General features: G+C 36.6%; 1 protein-coding gene across 1 annotated transcript; it reads left to right on the top strand.

The window, feature by feature from the left end:
* The first annotated feature begins 3,269 nt into the window (after nucleotides 1-3,269).
* Nucleotides 3,270-19,514, top strand: LOC132098878 (YY1-associated factor 2). Its single transcript, XM_059505144.1, has 4 exons — nucleotides 3,270-3,428; nucleotides 3,720-3,845; nucleotides 12,309-12,461; nucleotides 18,320-19,514. The coding sequence occupies exons 1-4, from the start codon at nucleotides 3,403-3,405 to the stop codon at nucleotides 18,561-18,563; spliced, it is 549 nt and encodes a 182-aa protein (XP_059361127.1). The 5' UTR covers nucleotides 3,270-3,402; the 3' UTR covers nucleotides 18,564-19,514.
* The last annotated feature ends 615 nt before the right edge of the window (nucleotides 19,515-20,129 follow it).

The raw sequence follows: 20,129 nt of genomic DNA, 5'->3' as shown, positions 1-20,129 counted from the left end.
AATTATTATTTTTTTTAATTATTATTATTATTGCTTTTTTTTTTTACTTTTGTGGCCGATTATCTTTTGTTAAATAATAATATTTTTAGACGAAACGTGGTGAAACGTTCAACCCGTTGCTAAACATCCACCGCCACAATCCAAAACACAATGTTTCCGGGTTCAGATCAAATGTTGTTTTCAAAATAAAGCCACAGAGTCTTAACAAAATCACGGTTAAATTAAATTTGAGGCTAGTATTCACTGTATGTCCATATTAAGAGCTCTTCGCGAGTCCCTTTGATTTATAGTAGTAGCAGTTAATTTTTTTACTTTGTTTTCTGATAGAGGGAATTGTGTTGTGCCAGTTGCGCCTCTTTATCTTCCGGGTCGTGCTGCGATCATTAGAATCCGATTTACACGCTGTAAAAGTACTTTTTTTTTTGTTTGTAAGTTTAGACGTGACAAATGCAGCTGTCGTCATAAAGATATATATATTTTTAAATCATTAAGATTCTGGTGATTAAATAAGTCTGTTTTTTTATGTATAAATGTTTCCCCTAAGCTCTTTTACTATCATATTTCGCTTATGAGTCTTTGCATGTTTTGATAAATGCCATTTGTTCCTCTTCAGATATCAGAAATAAATATGAGTGGTGGTTTAGCACCCAGCAAAAGCACTGTTTATGTCTAACATCCCTATCTCTTTGACAAACAGCGATTTGCAGAAGGTACCCTGTATTATTATTATTATTTTTTTTTTAAACCATTTTATGTGTTGGATATCTGGGAGTTTCACTTCTTTGAGTGAGAAGTGTATATTATTTTTTGCATATTATGAAGAGTTTATGAGGTGAGGTGCTGTATTTAGTCAAATTATAATGGCCTAATGTATACACACACACACACACAGACACACTGCATTAACTTATATATACTTATAGTTAATTTATATATTTATTGCACTTTCCCCACAGTTATGCTCGAAATTTGGCAAGGTAGTGAAGTAAGTATATCCTTTATTTCTGGTCTGCAATGGATAGATTCTGCCCGATCGCTAAACAACAAACAGGTATGCTGGTTTGACATAACACTGAGGTAACAAAAAGTACACGTGAAGCCAAAGTGTTTGATTGCTCTTGAACTCTTTCTGTTGTTTGGGAGGACGGTGAAGGCCAGCATCACTGTTGACAATGGGAGAGCTGCAGAATTCATCAGAAGGAGAAACTACACAGACAAATCCAACTGTTATGAATGTGGGGTAAGTTTTCAGTGAAAATATGTTGAAATGTGTTGGTGGTCATGTGTTGAATCTTTTACACTGTGTTATTGCTAATACACTTGTCCTAAAAATTTACTTGGAGAGAGAGAACCTCCATCCTAAAAAAGAAAAGAAAAAGGTCCAGCAGCCTGAGGAGCTGTAAGCAGTTCTTAATAACATTAATAATTCCAATGCTGTACTTAATGCATTGAAAGAAATAAATCATCCAAAAATGAAAAATGGCTGAAAAATGACTCACCCTCAGGCCAACCAAGATGTAGATTTGGGTTTTTTTTTTTTGTTTGTTTTTTTAGAAGAGTTTGTGTAAATGAGATTTGGAGAAATTTAGTATTACATCACTTGCTCAACAATGGAGCCTCTGCAGTGAATGGGTGCCATCAGAATGAGAGTCCAAACAGCTGATAAAAAATAAAAAGAATAATCCACAAGTAATCCACACAAATCCAGTAGTAGTAGATTTTAACTTCAAACAATCACTTCCGGCTAAAATATGAGTTTTCTATCCATTATTCTTTCCCCAGTGAAAAAGTCGTCTCGTCTGAATCAGAAGAGAAATATGCATAGATCAAGTACTGCTTACAAGTCAAACAAAAGTCCAAAACAGTTCTAAACAAATATTTTGGTGAATTCTAACGTGAGAGTTCAATAGGGGATGGACTGTTTCACTGGAGGAAGTATTATTATGGATTATGAACTAATATTTTGGCCAGAAGTTAAAATGCCTTACTGATGGATTTGTTTATTGACGTTAACTGATGGACTGGAGTAGTGATGATTACTTGTGGATTATTGTGGTGTTTTTATCAGCTGTTTGGACTCTCATTCTGATGGCACCCATATGCGGCATTGTTGGTGATCAAATGATGTAATGCTACATTTCGTTACATTTCATTGCTTTATTTCATCTGTTCTGAAGAACAACAAACTTTTTAATTTTTTTTAATGTATATTTTATTTCAAATAATATAATACAATAAATATGCTGTTTTGTATATATTTTGTATATGTGGTCACATATTGATCTAAATTTCTAATTTTGTCAAACTATGTGGCACAAAGTCAGAAAAAAACTCTGCTTACCTTGATCTGAGATGTTTGTTGTTATTTTATGCTGCTCATTCAGATAATTACACCTCCAAATATTGTATTTTTAAAAAATATTGTAAATATAGTCTAGTTTTGTGTATTTCACAATTACATTCTTGTTATTGCTTCAGGAAGCATGGAAAATAAACTGTTCTAAAGTAACTTCCTGTCACCTTTGTCCTCCGCTCTAATTTTTTCACCCACTGATATAAGACAAAGTTATAAAGGTTCAGTACAAAAGTGTTTGCAGTCTCTCTGAGAAAGACTTTAAAAATGACAGAATATATTGAATAGAGGGCGTGGTTTTATTTCTTCGCCCCTCCCTGTTGGAGGGGCTTGGTTAAGGATATTTTGCCCAAGCCGCCAAACTGACGTCATCAGAAAAGTAATGCCATTCCAGAGCGGAAGTAAATGTTCAGATTTTGATTAAATATTAATTGTTCACATTAAGACTATTTATGTGCGCTAGTAAAGTAAATTTTGATTTCATGTGGACTTTAGGTTAGCGTATTTATTTTGTATATATATTTATTCGTGCATGTATTGATGTTGTAATATTTATTTTTTCCACACATGTATTTATTTCCAGATTTATTTATTCATTTTATTTTAATAGAGGGAGGCGGTCCTTTCGGAGCTCCGGTGACTCATTGGTTGAGAGCTCACGCTGAAGCGTCATTTTGTGGGATTAACTGGCGAGTTTCAAGATATTATTATATTATATACACAGCTCTTACAAAAACTTTTCACTGACCATTTGCTGAAGCAGAAAACACTTAACATTTTAGAGTTCAGAGCAAAGTTCCAGGAACGAGTGTCTTTAATTTAGCACTCGCTCGGCCCCCAGTTGATTCGGGGTGAAGCGGGAGCACGACTCTCATAAACCCCCCCCCCCCCGACCCTTCTTTAGAGAAAATAAATCGGCGCTGGATTGGTCGAGCAGGGTCACGTGACGGCCTCTGCGCTGGAGTTTCTACGACAGCTGGGAGCCGCTCGAGAGGACCGAGCGCGAGAGGCGACTGAGCCTGTGACGCTTCGAACAAAGTTTCTGAAGCATGGGAGACAAGAGGAGTCCGACGAGGTAAAAACAAAGAGAAAGAAACTCCCACAGCCACTGGCTTCAAGAAACTCGGGACCGGCTCAGGGCTTGAAGCAGACCGTTAGGCAGCGCGCGTGAATGAGAAAGACGCAACAGAGTGGCCACCATGGCGGACTGGCTGTTTTATCAACCTAAAGTGTCATTTCATTAAAGAGCGCGTCGCTTGCGCAGGCGTCTTGCTGACGTTGTGCATGGATAGGATCAGATATGTGTGTCGGGAGATTTCTACAGTCCGAGATGTGATGTTCTCTCTGTTTGTTTTGCTTTTTGAAGGCCGAAACGGCAAGCGAAGCCCTCCTCCGACGACGGCTACTGGGACTGCAGCGTGTGTACATTCAAGAACAGCGCCGAAGCGTTCAAATGCATGATGTGCGATGTCAGGAAGGGCACTTCAACGCGGTGAGTGCCAAACGATGTCTGAATGCGAGCTGCTGCTTCATATCTGACCCACTCTTCATATTTGGACTTCATTCGATACCCCAGAATGCTGTCGAGATAGCCAGCTCATTAGGTTTTGAGGCAGCCTTGTCTTTATTAATAATTACACAGTTTATACAATGTTTATAACCTCAGGAACAAATGTGAGCAGTCAGTGTCACGTTACTAAACCGCTCTGTTTGTAAAACATCCATTATACACGATTAAAGCAGGTTATTTAAGAAGTAATTGGGGTTTAATTTCAGTTCAGTGTAATTATACTACATTAGCTGGGTATAACACAACCTATGAGCAAATCTCTTTAATCCTGTTCTTTTTTTCTATTAGCAATCTAAAAACAATGTCAATAAATTGGCTTGTAATTGTATATTTAGTGTAATTCTAATGGTTAAATCTAAAATATTTTCATAATCTTCACAATTTGTGTGTCAAAAGGCAAATGTGGGATTAAAAATAGAATTTTTTTGTAATGTCTTTTCTCTTGTTTTGATGTAAAAGCATTAGGGGTGCACTGGTACTACTGGTAATATCTACTTTTCTTGTATGCTGGAGGATAAATACATGTATTAATGGTATAGCACTTAAATACTTTTGTGATGATAATGTTGCGTGGTGACATTTATCATTGTCCTTCAAATTTCAATTCAAATTTTAACCGTTGTTCAAACTTTACCAGTCAAAATTGAGTCACATCAATGGGAATCTTAAATTCCGAAAATTAGCGTGAGGGAGAAAGATTTCCCCACGCAGTGGTTTTAAGTTGGTCATATAAACTAACCAAGCTGGCCAATAGAAAACTGGTTTTATAGTAAACTTCGGTTTAAGTTATGCTTTTTTTCACTACATTTTTGACAACAGATGTTTTTTTGCCAGCAATATTTCACAGAAATGGGGAAAAAATGGAAAATAATATTCTTGAGTAATAAATTCAAGTATATTTAGTAGTATATTGGAGGATAAATCATTGTAATATCATTAATATCATAATATCGTTTAAAGTTTCTAAAAATATGGTCACATTTACTGCCATTTGGTGAATTGTAATATAAATAAGAATTGAAATTTTGCATGAGTGAGAAATATTTTGCAACAGCTTCAAGGTGGTCATGCAAATTTGGTGTGCTCACTAACAGAAAGCTCCTTGGTTTGAGCTTCGATTTAAGTGTCTTTGAATGACAAACCAAATCATATTTTTTCAATTAATCATAGAGAATGAGGTGAATGTTTTTTCTGAGGATTTATGGTCAGTGTCAGCCAATACTCTGCTTGTACTGGTCTTACAGATAGCGTCTTTCCCATGGCAGCTATCCATGAGACAGCGCTTATGATCATCAGAGAAGACATTTAATGGGCTTGTATTTTCTCACTTTCATCTCATCTGTCATAAATATCCTGTTTTGGAACAGTTAGCGACTGAGTCGGCAGTCAGTTATTTCCCTGATGAGATCAGGAAGTAAGAAATTCCTCATCTGCGTTTTGGAACATAAACGCACACTAAAAGTAGATGAAGATGATGATGATGACAGACCTCGGCTCTCAACAACAGCACCAGATAACGATCATCTTTCTTTAGGGAGATTGTTTATAAAGGTTTAATTATCTTTCAAGTTTCAAATCCCATTACCAACGCTAAATCAAAGCATTATTACAGCAGTTATTTAAAGCTAACACATTTTCACAGCAGAAATGCGTGTGAGAGGGCGGAGGATTTTTATGTGGGGGTGGGGTGCTGTCACTTGTCCAGGCCACCACAGCAGCTGGCGTCCAGACGGCCTGAACTCATTTGCATTCAATGGCTTAATCAAGAATCCCATCATCAGAAGAGGAATCATCACATCAGGATGCACACACACCATTAATAAACCCATGATTGCACATCTGCCCTGTTTTAATGCCTCGGAGATGGCCACAAATGATAGGTGATGATGTCCTCTTGATGCGATTCTCACATGTCGCTTATTTATGAAGAAAGGAGAGCTTCTTTAAGTAGCATGCTAAATTTATTTTTCCATACAATGAATGCCAATATGGGCCTGAGTTGTTTTGGACCCCATTGAATTACATTGTAAGGACACAAACAGGCATAACGGGCTTTAAATATCTTATTTTGTGTTCCGCAGAAAGTCATATAGGTTTTGAACAATGGGATGGTTAAAAAAAAATTTCAAGTTTTATTTGGGGGTAAATTATCCTTTTAAATTACACAATACAAGGTCCTAAGTGAATGTTTTTTTTATGTTACTTCGACTGGCTATATTTGCTCTTGTTCGAAGAGTGATTTGTTTACCTAGTTGTTACCTTGCGCTGACAGACTGACATTTAATTGATTGTTGAGCATTTCAGGCCATTACCCTGTTGACCCCCTGAACCTGCCGGCAAACCTCTAATTTCAGTGTACCGACACATTTTGCCCTCCAGCGAAAGCATTTGCTCTGCAGGAGAGAGTATTATATCGTTCAATTACCACAAATGGAGAGAATGTCCCCTCTAAACCAAGCAGTTTTTTTTTTTCGTACTCAAGACCTCTTACAATGACAGATTGGAAGAAGGCTTTTTTATGTTTTTTTTTTTTTTTGAACGTTGGAGTGCTGTTTGACTTGACACTAATGTATGTTTGTGCTGTCACAACCAGTTTAAGGTTGTCGGTTATAAATTGTTGACATAACCTTGTGCGCTCTATAGTCGTATCACTAAGAGAACTGGACCCATCATCCTTCATTACTGTCAGTGTGGTGATGACAAACAGAGGATTTCGTTTGCTAATAGGGATGCACCAAAATTTCAGCCACCCAAAATGGAATTTTCAGTGGATTTCGTGCAACGTTAATAATAGCTTTGTAGAACTATACAGGTGCATCTCAAAAAATTTGAATATCATGTAAAAGGTCTTTATTTTTCATAATGTAATAATAATAATAATAATAAATGTTTATATTCTAGATTCATTGCACATAAACTACAATATTTCAAGGAGTTTTTTTTGTTTTGTTTTAATTCTGATTACGACTTACAGCTTAGGAAAATTAAAAAAAACAGTACCTCAAAAAATTTGAATATTCCATTTTGGGCTTGATTAGTTAGATTAATTTGAGTATAAATACAGGGTACATCTTGGGCTAGTTCAGAACATGCAACCACAATTATGGGAAATACTACTGACTTGACATTTGTCCAAAAGACAAATCATCAACACCTTCCACAAAGAGGGTAAGCCACAGAAGGTCACTGCTGAAAGGGCTGGCTGTTCACAGAGTGCTGTATCAAAATATATTCATAGAAAGTTGACTGGAAGGAAATTGTGTGGTAGGAAAAGGTGCACAAGCAACAGGGATGACCACAGCCTTGGGAAGATTGTCAGGAAAAGCCGATTCAAGAACTTGGGAGAGCTTCACAAGGAGTGGACTGAAGCCGGAGTAGGCACATCAAGAGTTACCACACTCAGACGTCTTCAAGAAAAGGGCTACAGCTGTCACATTCCTAAAACCAAGCCACTCCTTAACAAGAAAAAACATCAGAAGCATTTCACCTGGGGTAAGGAGGAAAAGAACTGAACTGTTGCTCAGTGGTCCACAGTCCTCTTTTCAGATGAAAGTAAATTTAGCATTTCATTTGGAAATCAAGGTCTGGAGTCCAAAAGAAGACTATAGAGGCACATAATCAAAAGTCCAGTGTGAAGTTTCCGAAGTTAGGGATTATTTCGGGATCTGTGACGTCTGCTGTTGTTGATCCATTGTGTTTTATAAAGTCCAAAGTGAATGCAGCCATCAACCAGGAGATTTTGGAGCACTTTATGCTTCCATCTGCTGACATGCTTTATGGAGTTGCTGATTTCATTTTGCAGAAGGACTTTAGCACCTGCCCACATGGCCAAAACCACTTCCAAGTGGTTTGCTGACCATGATATTACTGTGCTTGATTGGTCAGCCAACTCACCTGACCTGAACCTCACAGAGAATCTATGGGGTATTGTGAAGAGGAAAATAAGTAACATCTGACTAACAATACAGAGGAGCTGAAGGCCACTATCAAAGCAACTTGGGCTTCAATAACACCTCAGCAGTGCCACAGGCTGATCACCTCCATGCCACGCCGCACTGAAGCAATAATTAGTGCAAAAGGAGCCCCAACCAAGTATTTAGTGCATAATTAAACCTGCTTTGGAGATCTTGAACATCTGTTTTGTAAATCTTTTTTTTTTTAAGATCTTTGAGAAAAATTCACATTTTTTAGATACTGAATTTTTTAAGCTGTAAGTCATAACCATCCAGAATTAAAACAAAAAACTCTTGAAACATTTCAGTTTGTGTGCAATGAATCTAGAATATAAGTTTGCTTTTTTTTATTAAATTACAAAAAATAAAGAACTTTTCCATGATATTCTAATTTTTTGAGATGCAGCTGTATATTATTTTGATAATTAAAAAAAGAATTATATCTGATTCTGATAGAACTGAATAAAAATAATATATTGATATTTAATATTAATATTTTCTGTCCAGTTTTATAATTTCAATAAAAGTGTGGTTATTTAATTTTTTTAATTCAGTATAATTAAAAATATTAAGTCTTTCAAAACTACTTTACATTATTTAATAAAATAATAAATAATTATTTAAAGCCGTTTCAGTTTTCAGCCAACTGCATCCCGAATTTAAGGTTTTGGCCTAGAAATTACATTTTGGTGCATCCCTAATTGCAAATGATTCCTGAGCAAAGCATAAATCTAACCATCATATTCTGCTGTCACAGTGATATTTTCTTGTTGCTAAATGAATGCGTTAAGTCAGTGGGTCTAAAGGAAGTCTTGAATAATTAGGCTGGTTCTGGGTTCACCTGACTCCATGCATATTGTAATTATTATTATTGTTATTGTACAATGTATTATTAGATTTAAATTATACAAAGGCTTTAACATGCTATATGGTGTTAGTTGTTAGATGACTAGTCAATTGCTACAGTGTGGCATTTGAAAGAGTTGAGCAGCATGTGAAATCCTCTCTAATTGCGTGTGTGCAGAAACCCAGAGTGCTGCTCTGCGAATTCTCTTGCCCAAAAAGGCGAAACTAATGCAGTCTGAGGAAACGTTCCCAGCATGCCTCTGCCAAATAAACAAAAAGCCACATAAAACATTCATATTTTTCAGTAATTACAAGCGCCTGTTGTCATTTATTAGATACATTTTGCGTATAGTTTGCAAAAGCTTGCGAAAGGCGCATGCCCGTTCTGTCTCAAATGAGTTGGCCTCATTTTGATTCAGACAGTTATGGGCCTTTGATGAAAGGAGAGAAAGCTGGATACTGAAGCGAGGGATAAGCAGTGTGGAACTGCAGTGTGGGATTTTGAAAAGCAGTTAAAAGGAAATGCAGACGATTGGAAAGAACCAAAAAACAGAGTGTGGAGAGGTGGGACGGTGGGAAGCAGAGTGCCATCTGTCAAACTGGGGGCTTGGCAGTGGAGCGAAAGGAGGAGCAGTATGGAGACTGCATGTTCACACAGTGTAGCGCATTAATCATGGTGTCCCCTCCCATCATTCAAGCCCATGAGTACACAAGCCTTCCTGGTACAATTATTACGCTATTACATAAACATGCAGATATGAACACATCTGAGAGACTCTTGGCTCAGAGGAGAGCAGCCCTCGTGTCCTTCTGATATAACACAGTAATGTGGGAAAAATTTGTTTTGATGTAATAGCTGGCATTGATCTGATTATATGAAGAAATTCAATACATCTGCTTTATTTAACAAGGAAACTGACAAAAAAATTAGGTAAGAGAGGCCAAGTTATATTGTGAGAGCTTTCAGTGACTTTTTGTTAAGAATATGTTATATATATTGGTACCACATTCATAATTGGTTGATATGATAGAATTTTTATTTAAATATTGAACATATATTGCCAATATTGGATATTAAATAATACATACTAATTTATTTTTTTACATTAAACACTAATTTAATATCACTGTAATCTTTTGCAAATCTGAAAATGAATATACATTTTTTTTCATAATTCACATTATGTCGTGCTGCCTAATTTACTTTAAGCATTTAAATGATTTAAATTGTTTTTGTTTTACAGAATATATATTATTCTGATTATTTCCGGAAAAAGCAGAGCTCCTGGAGGCGTGCCGTGAGCGGAGCTATAATACTGATGTTTCGTGTTGTTTCCATTAACATATATTCACTTATGTGCTGATTCCCAACAAAAGACAGAAATCTGGTGCATTTGTACTTACATGAATGGGGTCTTTTATCACTGGGACGGCTCCGTGTTTTAATAGCAAACGATGTGCAAATCCAGTGTCGACTTGGGCCTTGTTTATAAAACATTCGTCACTCAAATGAAGAGAACACACAAACGCACTTGATACACTCCGTTGCTGCCCTGGAAAAACAAACTGCATCCACTGTTCATGTATCGCTGGGTTCTTGGGGAAGCTGAACATGGTAAACTTTTCCTCGCATCCAAAAAAGCACTTACTTGGAGACATTCTCAAACAAATCCTATGCAGCGCTGCTGGCGATTTTGAAGCGCGTTGATGTGCACGGTCTCGCTCTCCTCTGGTCAATGTGTGTGCGCAGGTGCGCTTTTCCGAGAGAAATGTTCATATAAGGACTTCCTTTCTCGTCTACGTCATTAGATCCATGATTGAAAAAAAAAACATCCGAAATGTGTACCAACCCAGAAGTAAGATTTTCGGCACAGAAATTCTCAGTCATTCTTCTAAATTATTTTTTAAAACTTTGGCCATGTTTAGCATGAGAATCCATCTCTTTAACATTGTGAACAACTCTGAATACACAAAACACCATTGTACACCCCTTTAAAGAAAAATCTCTCGATTGGTGGCATTGAACAGTCAAAGATTTTTTTTTTGACTGATTTGTGACAGCTGTTTATGTCTCTCATTTCACTGCATTGTCTCTTCTTTAATCACAAATATGAACTTATTCCATTTTTTACATTGAATTTTTTTATTTGATAGTATTTATGTAATAACTAGGATAATATACAGTCAGCGAGTCATTGTTGCACAATTCTAATATTAACTGGCTTTCATTGTCTTTTTGTATTATTGTTGGGATAAATGTAAACTAATAGCACAGATAAAAGCATAGTTGCAACACACACGTGAGAAGGAGAGTGAATAATGACTGACTAATAAATGAGTAATTCCACAAAAAATCTCTCTCAACATCATGACAAATGTACAAAAATAAGCAGGATCAGCAACATTAATGCCAATTTAATCTGACTGGCACTGAGGAAATACATCACAAAGTAATTGATTGATTTACTTTGAATGGTGCTTCTAACAGGGCTGAGTGTGAAGGGTGATAAGAGTCCACAGCAAGCAGCCAGGTCTTGACATGCAGCAGAGAGTGAGGCAGGCAGACAGCTAACAACAACTAATAATGGCTGTTTTCACTTGCCTTGGGCTTGAGATCAATGCTAATGACCGATTCTTGGCTGCTATGCTTTAAGGGTCTAGATGTCCTAATTTCACAATGTGTAACTTCGTTAGCTATTCCTAAAGCACCCGGGGGTTATAGATGAAAGCGTAAACATTGCACCAGTGTGCAGATACTAAGAAGCTGTTTTTAAAATCACTATGTGTGTGTGTTGGCAAAGCAGAAGGCGGCGATGCTGGCCTTCATACTGCCCTGTTGTTGACTGGTTTTGGTGTAACAGCTGTTGTTCTTGACATTAGAGCAACGGTCACAGTGCATCCTTGTCGTTCGAATCGCCATGCTACTGATGGGACTTCACCCTGAGCTCTGATCTGAGATCCGTATGGTTAACTCATAGGGCTAGATATAATCTGTAATTGCCGCAGCTGTCAGGTTGTTAATTAGGGGTGCAACATCTGATGTGTTGCAATGACAACAGCAAAACAGTATCCTACCAATAAACAATAGTAGGACAAGGTTAGTAGAACAAGAAGGGCTGTTCTAGCAATTTCTGACCATTTACATCAATAGGTTCAATCTGGATCTGGTGTTTTAAATGGTTTATTATATATATATCTTTTTAGGGCTGCCAAAGTCAATGTGTTAATTAGTATAATAGTTAAGCTATTGCAATGTTATGGTTAGACAGGGAGAACTAGTATATTAGGGGATATTAGCTTATATTAGGAAGTTAAATTACCGGTTTTTGTCTTCCTGCTGTAGAAAGGAAAACAGATGAGTGTAATTGCGGCTGTTTCTCAACAGTTGAGAAAACACATTTTTCTCAGATTACTCTTTGTAGGAAAGATTTCTCAACTGGCTTCAACACTTGTTTGTTCAAGCCTGTTTTAACTTGCTCTTTCCCACGTAAGCCTTTTTATCAGGCCCTGGTGAGATTGAATCATGTCATCCTGATTTAAATATCTTGCTTTCTCGCCTCTCAGTCTTCCCTTTTTTCCTCCACAGGAAACCTCGTCCTGTTTCCCAGCTGGTAGCACAGCAAGTCACACAGCAGTTTGCTTCACCCACACAGCCCAAGAAAGAGAAAAAGGAGAAGACTGAGAAGGACAAGAACGAGAAAGAACCGACACTGAAAAAGAACAGCCACAAGAAAATGAGGTGAAATGTTGCGATACAGTCTCTGTGTTCATACATTTACTGCATAGTTCCTACTCCCTAAACAAATTAAGCGGCTGTCTTTTGCATTTTATATAGCAGGTAGCTCACTCTGAAAAATGTCATGTATTGTTGCAGTCCTTTTGAAAACTATTATGAAATAGTGAAAATAAAATATATTTCACCTACTGCAGTGCACTGAGAATCATACAACACCTGTTGTCCCCCTTTGGTGACAAAGCTCATACAAATATTTGTAACAAATTGTATACTTACACTACACATGCATCCTAATGAGATCTCCACCAGTGAGAAACAGGGATTGATGTTTCCATGAAGCAATGTGAAATACACTCACAAACTGTTATATATTACACTATTGTTACAGAGTTTAAGGCCAGTATCATTAATCGCAATTAATCCCACTTAAAGTTTTTTTAATATAATTTTATATGGCAATAATTTCACATTCAATCTTCAAATTAATGTAGAAACAACATACAGTATATTTTTTATATTTGTTTAATGGCAATCTTTTTTTCTGCTGGTACTAATACTACTGATGTCTCTGAATAGATTTTTTCTTAGTATTTAACCAATGACTATAGCCATTCAACATTACAGTATAACTGAGAGCTATACATTTTAACATTAGACTTTAAAAAAAAACTTTTGATTTAAGTAAACTTAAATCAATCTTCATTGCGTGTTCCCATGGGCAAAGTTAATGTAAACATTTGGGGTTAGTGATGCCACAAACCCAATAAGAAGCTTGTTGTAGTTAGTGATCGACCGAAAATGTTTTTTTTATTTATTTATATATATATATATATATAAAACTGATACCAATTATTTGCATGTTTATGTGCCCGATAACCGATATGCAGAACCGATATTTATTAACCGTTATAAAGTAAATAAATGATTGAGTGAAAAAAGAACATACATCACTTTGGGTTTTCCTCTTTTTAGTCATTTTTTTTTTTAAGTGTTGAAAATTTGTCTTTCATGTTAAATTTAATCTGTATATTACAATAAAAATTGTATTTATAAAAGACATCAACAGCAACAACACTAATATTAACAATAAGCAAAAAAAATTAGAATGTATAATGTTTTCAAATGGAGAAAATAAAGGACAGGAGTCGTATCAACTTGATTTTAAACTACCGTTATAGTAGGTTTATAAGCTGTTTAATGCTACAGAGTCAAGAATAATTCACTGGATAATGTTAATTCACTGAATAATATTCTCTGGAATATTGGAATATAACAAACAAAACATCGTATTTTATTGCATTTCTCAACTGGAATTTTATATCAAAATTATTAATAATCTTTTGTCCTTCTAGATTATGAAATGCCTGCTGACAGTGCGGTTTATCTATTCAGTTACACAGAACTATACTCAAACTGTGATCGCTCAAGGCGATAATAAATAATTTCCATAGGGTTGTATTTATTTAGATGTTTATTAGCAAAATAATGGCTATATATTAAATGTTAATACAATTTAGGGTATTTTAAACAAGTGAATATCGTTAAGTGGCCGTGCTGGAGCAATTCCTGAGCATCAACCACATCAACCAGCTAATTGAACAGCAATATGGAAGTGGCTTCACAAGAGAGAGAGAATTAAATTCAGTGCTTTTTTTCCAACATGTGCTCATTCATGGCTGTATTATTTAACTCATGCAAAGTTACGTCTTTATTGGGAGAGGATATTGACGGATTATCTGCGTGACTAACTTCACAAGGCTAACGATGAGCATAGACAACAGAGAGAGAATTAAATTCAGCGCTTTTATTTCCAACATGCGCTCATTCATGACTACATATTAATTCAGGCAAAGTTACGTCTTGATGGATTATTTAACATGACTCTTGGAGTTGGTCTCTATTTCTTAAAGCCAAGATGCATAAACTAGCCTCCATATCAGGCATTTATGTAATGCAGCAGTTCTCAATTCCAGCCCTCACGCCTCCCAGCTCTGCATATTTTGCACATCTCTCTTTGTTAATACACCTGATACAGATAACCAGCTCGTTAGAAGTGAGCTCCATGCATGAACTGAGTTCCCATTGACATGCTACCTACTCCCTGAGCAGGGGAAATCTTTTGAAGTTTTCCTCACTTCGGAACATTCATTCACGGATTTGCGCTGCACAACGTCTTCACACAAGGACAAGTGTGACATCATATACCTCTGTAAATAATTCAATTTAAATTCACGTCTCGCACACTTCAGTGCACTTTGAATGGAACATATACATTCACTTCATGAGTCATGGTGGAAAATCCTGTGATGTCCACTTCGCAGGGCACTTACGTTCAATAGAACAAATGTCTGAAGCGATAAGAGAAACGTGCAAAATGTGCAGAGCAGGGGGCGCAAGGTCTGGAATTGAGAACCGCTGATGAAATGCAGCTAATTTGTGCATAACTGGCTGTTATGTTAAATAAAGTTTCTACAGCAAATCAAGTACCTGCACGCTAGGGATGGGACGATAACCGGTTTTATTGATAACCGTGATAAAATGTGCTGAAGGTTAGTAATATCGTTTAAAAATGAATTATCATTAAAACAGTGTTTGATTATCGCGGTTTTAATAACTCAATATTAAATCATGTCCAGCCAGCAACAGTCTGACGCAAGCGCAGCGCACAATGTTTTTTTTGTTTTTTTTTCGAGAAGGAATGGCGAAAGTCAGTGACTTTTCTATGCTTTTCTATGCTTCTACACTTTTCATTGTAAGGAAGGAAATGCCACAGAATTTAATCTTTCTTTAAATTAAGTGCATAGAGTTGCTTGTTTTATTAGTTGTTTGTTGATTATTAAATATAAAACTTGCTGAAATGTTTTCAGTGTGAGCATCAACTATTTTTGAACACTTTCATCTCGTTTCAACAAAATCGTGATAATATTGATAATCGTGATAATTTTAGTCACTATAATCGTGATATTAAATTTTCATACCGTCCCATCCCTACTGCACGCCGTTGTTGTTGTCTCGTCTCCCCTCAGACGCACTGCAATGGTGATTCTGCAAATTTCAAAATGCCCACAAGATGGTGGCGTTTATCGGTGAATCCGATATTACAAAACTAATATCCAATTATGATAAAATGCTTAAATATCTGGTAAAATATCGGTAAATCGATATATCGATTAATCTCTAGTTGTAGTCCCTACCAGTCGTTTTTTGTAGCTAGTCCCTTATATGTCCCTTTGCATTGATCTCTGAGCGTCAAAACTTTACAGATGTTGTTTGTGCTCTAACAGCAACATTACACACTAGCAGAGTTCAAAAGGTGAAATCATAATCAGCCACCCCTTTAAGAGCTGCGGCTGCTGAACATGATGTGGATCTGACTTGTATTTTCTCACAACTCTTTACTCTTTATTTCTTTAAAAAATAAAGTTTTATAAATTTTATAAAACAGTAGTAGCAGTATCACATACATTTTACTAAATAATAGTAATATTTCTAGCACAATGCCTTTATGTAAAAATTTACTTTTAGGCCTAATGAATGCATATTTGTCATTTTAACTGAACTTAAAACTGGTGGTGATGCTTAAGATATTTTTGGTCATTGAGGGTGTCTGTAAAAAAATAGTAATAGATCATATTAATTATTATTAAAAGATAATACTACTACTAATTCTACTATCATACTAATGTATATACAAGGCACTATGGATTGATGAGCTGCTGGGTTCATGAATATTAATCACGTTGTCTGCGTTCGGTCAAACTGATTTGCTGAAATCAAAACAGGGACGGTACTAGATCGGTACTAGAATGAATATGAATAATACTAAATGAACTCCATTATTTTGACAGGAGAAGACAACAAAGAATAGTTTACATATAGCGTGTCGATTCAGCGTGGTAAGACTCTCTCGCTCTCTCTCTCTTTGCATGTGTGAGAAACAGCGCTATCAGTAAAGCGACGGTGAGTCGTGCTCCTTCACAAAGAGTTTAGAGAGCATCAATTACAGGTGCGCTGTGCGTCCATTGAGATGAACTGAAAAGTTCAGATCGCTTGATGGAGAGAGAACTCTGAAGCTCAGATGTTGAAATTAATGCAAGCGTCATGCGCTTCAGTCTATGTAGTTGTAATGAATTAAAACTTCCTATTCATCCAGAAGAAGGAGGCGGGAACTGGCGGACAATCAAAGGACATTTTAATAATTCAAAAAATAAACACAAAACAGCGCACCAGCCCCTCACGGACGACTGGTGTGCTCAAATAAAAACCACAACACAACTAAAAGCCCAGGCCTGGTCCTCTCTCGTCCTTCACTGTCGTCGCACCAGTTTTATATCCTTCCATCTCCTACGTGGGACTCGAGACCGGCGGTGGGCCGCAGGTGCCACTGATTTGCCCAATCATTGCCGGCCTCACTCCTTGTTCCCACATCCCTCGGCCCCGCCCCAATCGCCACAGTAGTAAACAAACCCGCACGTCTCTGTCATTCAATAATTCACACAGAGAGGTGCAGAACACGGATTCATATTTCAAACAACTTTTGCGGCTTAACATTTACAGATACTGGTCCATATGGAGATTTGATTTGATTAATTTATGCTAACTTTGACAAATTCCATGACTGTCCATATTTCAATGTAAGTTTAATTTTCATGACTGGATTTTGAGATTCTGTCCTCGTTTTCTGCTTCGCGGAAATCATAGCACTGAACCGGGTTTGAACGGGACCTCGGTACTACCGGTACTTAAAGAAACCTGGTACCGTCACATTTAAATTTTTTTAGTACCGACTTGGTACCGAAGTACCGGGTCTTTTGACAACACTAATGATGGTTAAGCTGTGCAATTAATCCGCGAATCACATTCGTCAAGGGCCGGGGAGCAGCTGGCCCGTACAGTTAATGAATAACGGATCAATTACGACAGCCTACATCGCACATCCTGCGATGTGACTATCGTGGATTCGTACATCGCGATATCGATGCTTAAATGACACATCGTGCAGCCCTACCATGCATATAGTCAACTGAAGTTCAAATGAAGTTGAAGTGCGCTTCTGAAGTTTCCCATTTGATGTGGTCATAAAGACATTCAGCATCTAAATAAACGCAATTCCAGTCAAGGAAAAAAAAGATAGAAACAGCAGTAGTTGTGAGTGGTGTGGCCAACCCTAGCTCTGCACCTGTGTTAATTGCATTAAATATTTTTAACATGTTAAATAAAATAAAAATTATGGCCTGCTTTAATGTGTTCATTTTGACAGCACTATTCTAAAATGTTTCTTGAGCACCGATTAAGCATATTAGAATGATTTCTTATGGATTTTGAAAACAAATTTGTTCAAATTTATGATTACGTGTGTCAAAACTCTTTGAATCAAATTTTCTCATGTTCTGATTCATCTTTTAGATCATTGGTTTGGTTCATTGCCTCCTTGATTTAATTTAAATTGCCTATGAAAAATTGAGAAAATACTTGGAAAACCAAGGCTGCCGTTTTCACTTTTATGCTCTATTATACTAGCAATTCAAGTCAATTGTATTTATATAACAAGCCATTTTACTTTATTTAATAGAGATTCAATGTTTCAAAGCAGCTTCTCAGTAATAAACAGGTAAATTACGGTATTAATGTTGCTAAATGCATCAATTATCAAACTAAATTTCATCTGTTAAGCAGATCTACGGAAGACAATAGTATCTCAGTGCAGCTTAGTTTAGTTCAATGATGGTGTCTATGTAGTCAAGTTCATCAATTATGAAATGCTATAAGAGAAGCTCTACAGAAGACAATAGTGTCATTATTCAGCTCAAGTGAAGACAAGGCTAGCATGTCTGATCTGTTCTCTGCTCCCTATCCTGCAGGCCCAGATTAAAAAATGTGGACCGCAGCAGTGCACAACATCTGGAAGTGACAGTGGGAGATCTGACGGTTATCATAACAGACTTTAAGGAGAAAAGTAAGCCCTCCTCCAGTTCGTCCTCCAGCGCAGCATCTGGAGACCACCACAGCCAGAGCGGATCCAACTCAGACAACACAGAGAAGGGGATCTCCAGATCCTCGTCCCCACGAGGGGAGGGTTCCTCACTTAACGGGGAATCTCACTAGGAACCCCTGGATTATGAATGTTACTTCCAGCCTCCCGCACCTAATATATCCATTTTAAACGAACAGACACAGGAGCGTGCTTATATATGCCAAGACTTACCAAGACACAGGCTTAACCCAGCAATAGAAGCCATCTCTGACTACTACCACAGTTATAAGTTCAGAAACATAGGTTTTGACCACAATACACTCGTCCTGGTTTGTTACAGTGCCCAGAAATGTCACCTTGAGATAAACTGTAGACTTTGTGAGCAATTTTGATGATTGAGTTTTGCTATTTTGACAAATTTAATTTCTATAGCATGTGGTAGTATTATGAATTAGTTAAGTCTTGTTGTCTGTTTGGATTTGGACATTGACACCCATTCTCGTTCTCTTCACTATTGTGACCATTTCTCATAGACCATTATTTTTTTAAATAACAATCTGTAATCTGTAACAGCACCCATTACATCTCGGTAATTAGCCCTGGGGCTTAAAATCTTTCAACTGGACCATTGTTGTGAAAGTATTTGCTTCTACATTAATGACATGTCAGTTGCAAATTGTTACTTTAAAATACTTAAATGCATTACAGGATGAGCGTTAAGCCATCTATAAATAACTGACCCAAACAGGACTTCCTTTCTCCATTGTTTGTTGCACCTGCTGGTACTTTTTGTATAATTATATGAGAAAAGCCTCAGAAATTCATTGTTTAATTTGTTCTTGTTCATGTTTTATTTGAAACTTGTCATAGATTGCATCACTTGTGCGGCTAGTTGCTCTACCAGCGCTGTTTTGTGTTAGATTCTCTTGATATAATTCTGTTAATTCCAAAAGAAACATAACATTTATGACTAAAAATGACAGATGTATTTGTAAGAATTCATCCCCTCCTTTATGATGAACGGTGGTATATAAATATATTGCAGTATAGGAAATATCTCTTAATAAAATGTAAGACTTAGACTCAAACATTGGTTGTCAACTAAAACATATTTTCAGGGCAAACGAAGACCTTAAGGGAGTGATTATCGAATTTGGGTTGTTTGTGTGGTGAGCTGTCTGTTCAGTTCTCTGTGAAATGCATGACGATGATATTTGCTGTGGGTCTTCAAAGTGTTGTGGTTTTAACTCACCATGAGGAGTGATAAAATATTTGGCATACGGGTTGAATCAGAGACAAGGAAGAGTATTGTTCCTCACTTGACAACTACCAGCAGTGTCTTAACACGACATGACAACTCATTTCACAATAGACATTGCCTAATACAGCAGAAAACATTTAATTCCTATTGCCTCTGATTAATTTTTTTTTTATAAAAGCCTGTTTTCTTGGTAGAAAAGAACACCAAGTCCAGTTCCTCTATGCTTCACACAGGCACTCTTAAATTATAAATCATAAATCTACATGTGTGACTATTTCGTTTAATATGCATCCCTCTAAACATTAGTAACTATTTTAAAGACACTACTACCAATTTAGGTACTATTATTACACAAATTAAGCTTTCATTTTTTTTACCAGTAGGTATGATACTAATAATTAATTTAAATAATTCAGTTTAAAATCTTACTTGTATC

The sequence above is a fragment of the Carassius carassius genome, chromosome 22 (assembly GCF_963082965.1).
Source record: "Carassius carassius chromosome 22, fCarCar2.1, whole genome shotgun sequence".
Taxonomy (NCBI): Eukaryota; Metazoa; Chordata; class Actinopteri; order Cypriniformes; family Cyprinidae; genus Carassius; species Carassius carassius.
Note: the sequence above shows the minus strand (reverse complement) of the source record. Positions and strands in the feature narration are given on the sequence as shown.

Excerpts from the sequence above, each read along its gene's own strand:
- LOC132098878 (XM_059505144.1), top strand. The coding sequence starts at position 3,403 with ATGGGAGACAAGAGGAGTCCGACGAG. Across the intron at positions 3,429-3,719 it reads GACAAGAGGAGTCCGACGAG|GCCGAAACGGCAAGCGAAGC; the intron begins GTAAAAACAAAG and ends TGCTTTTTGAAG. Across the intron at positions 3,846-12,308 it reads AGGAAGGGCACTTCAACGCG|GAAACCTCGTCCTGTTTCCC; the intron begins GTGAGTGCCAAA and ends TTTCCTCCACAG.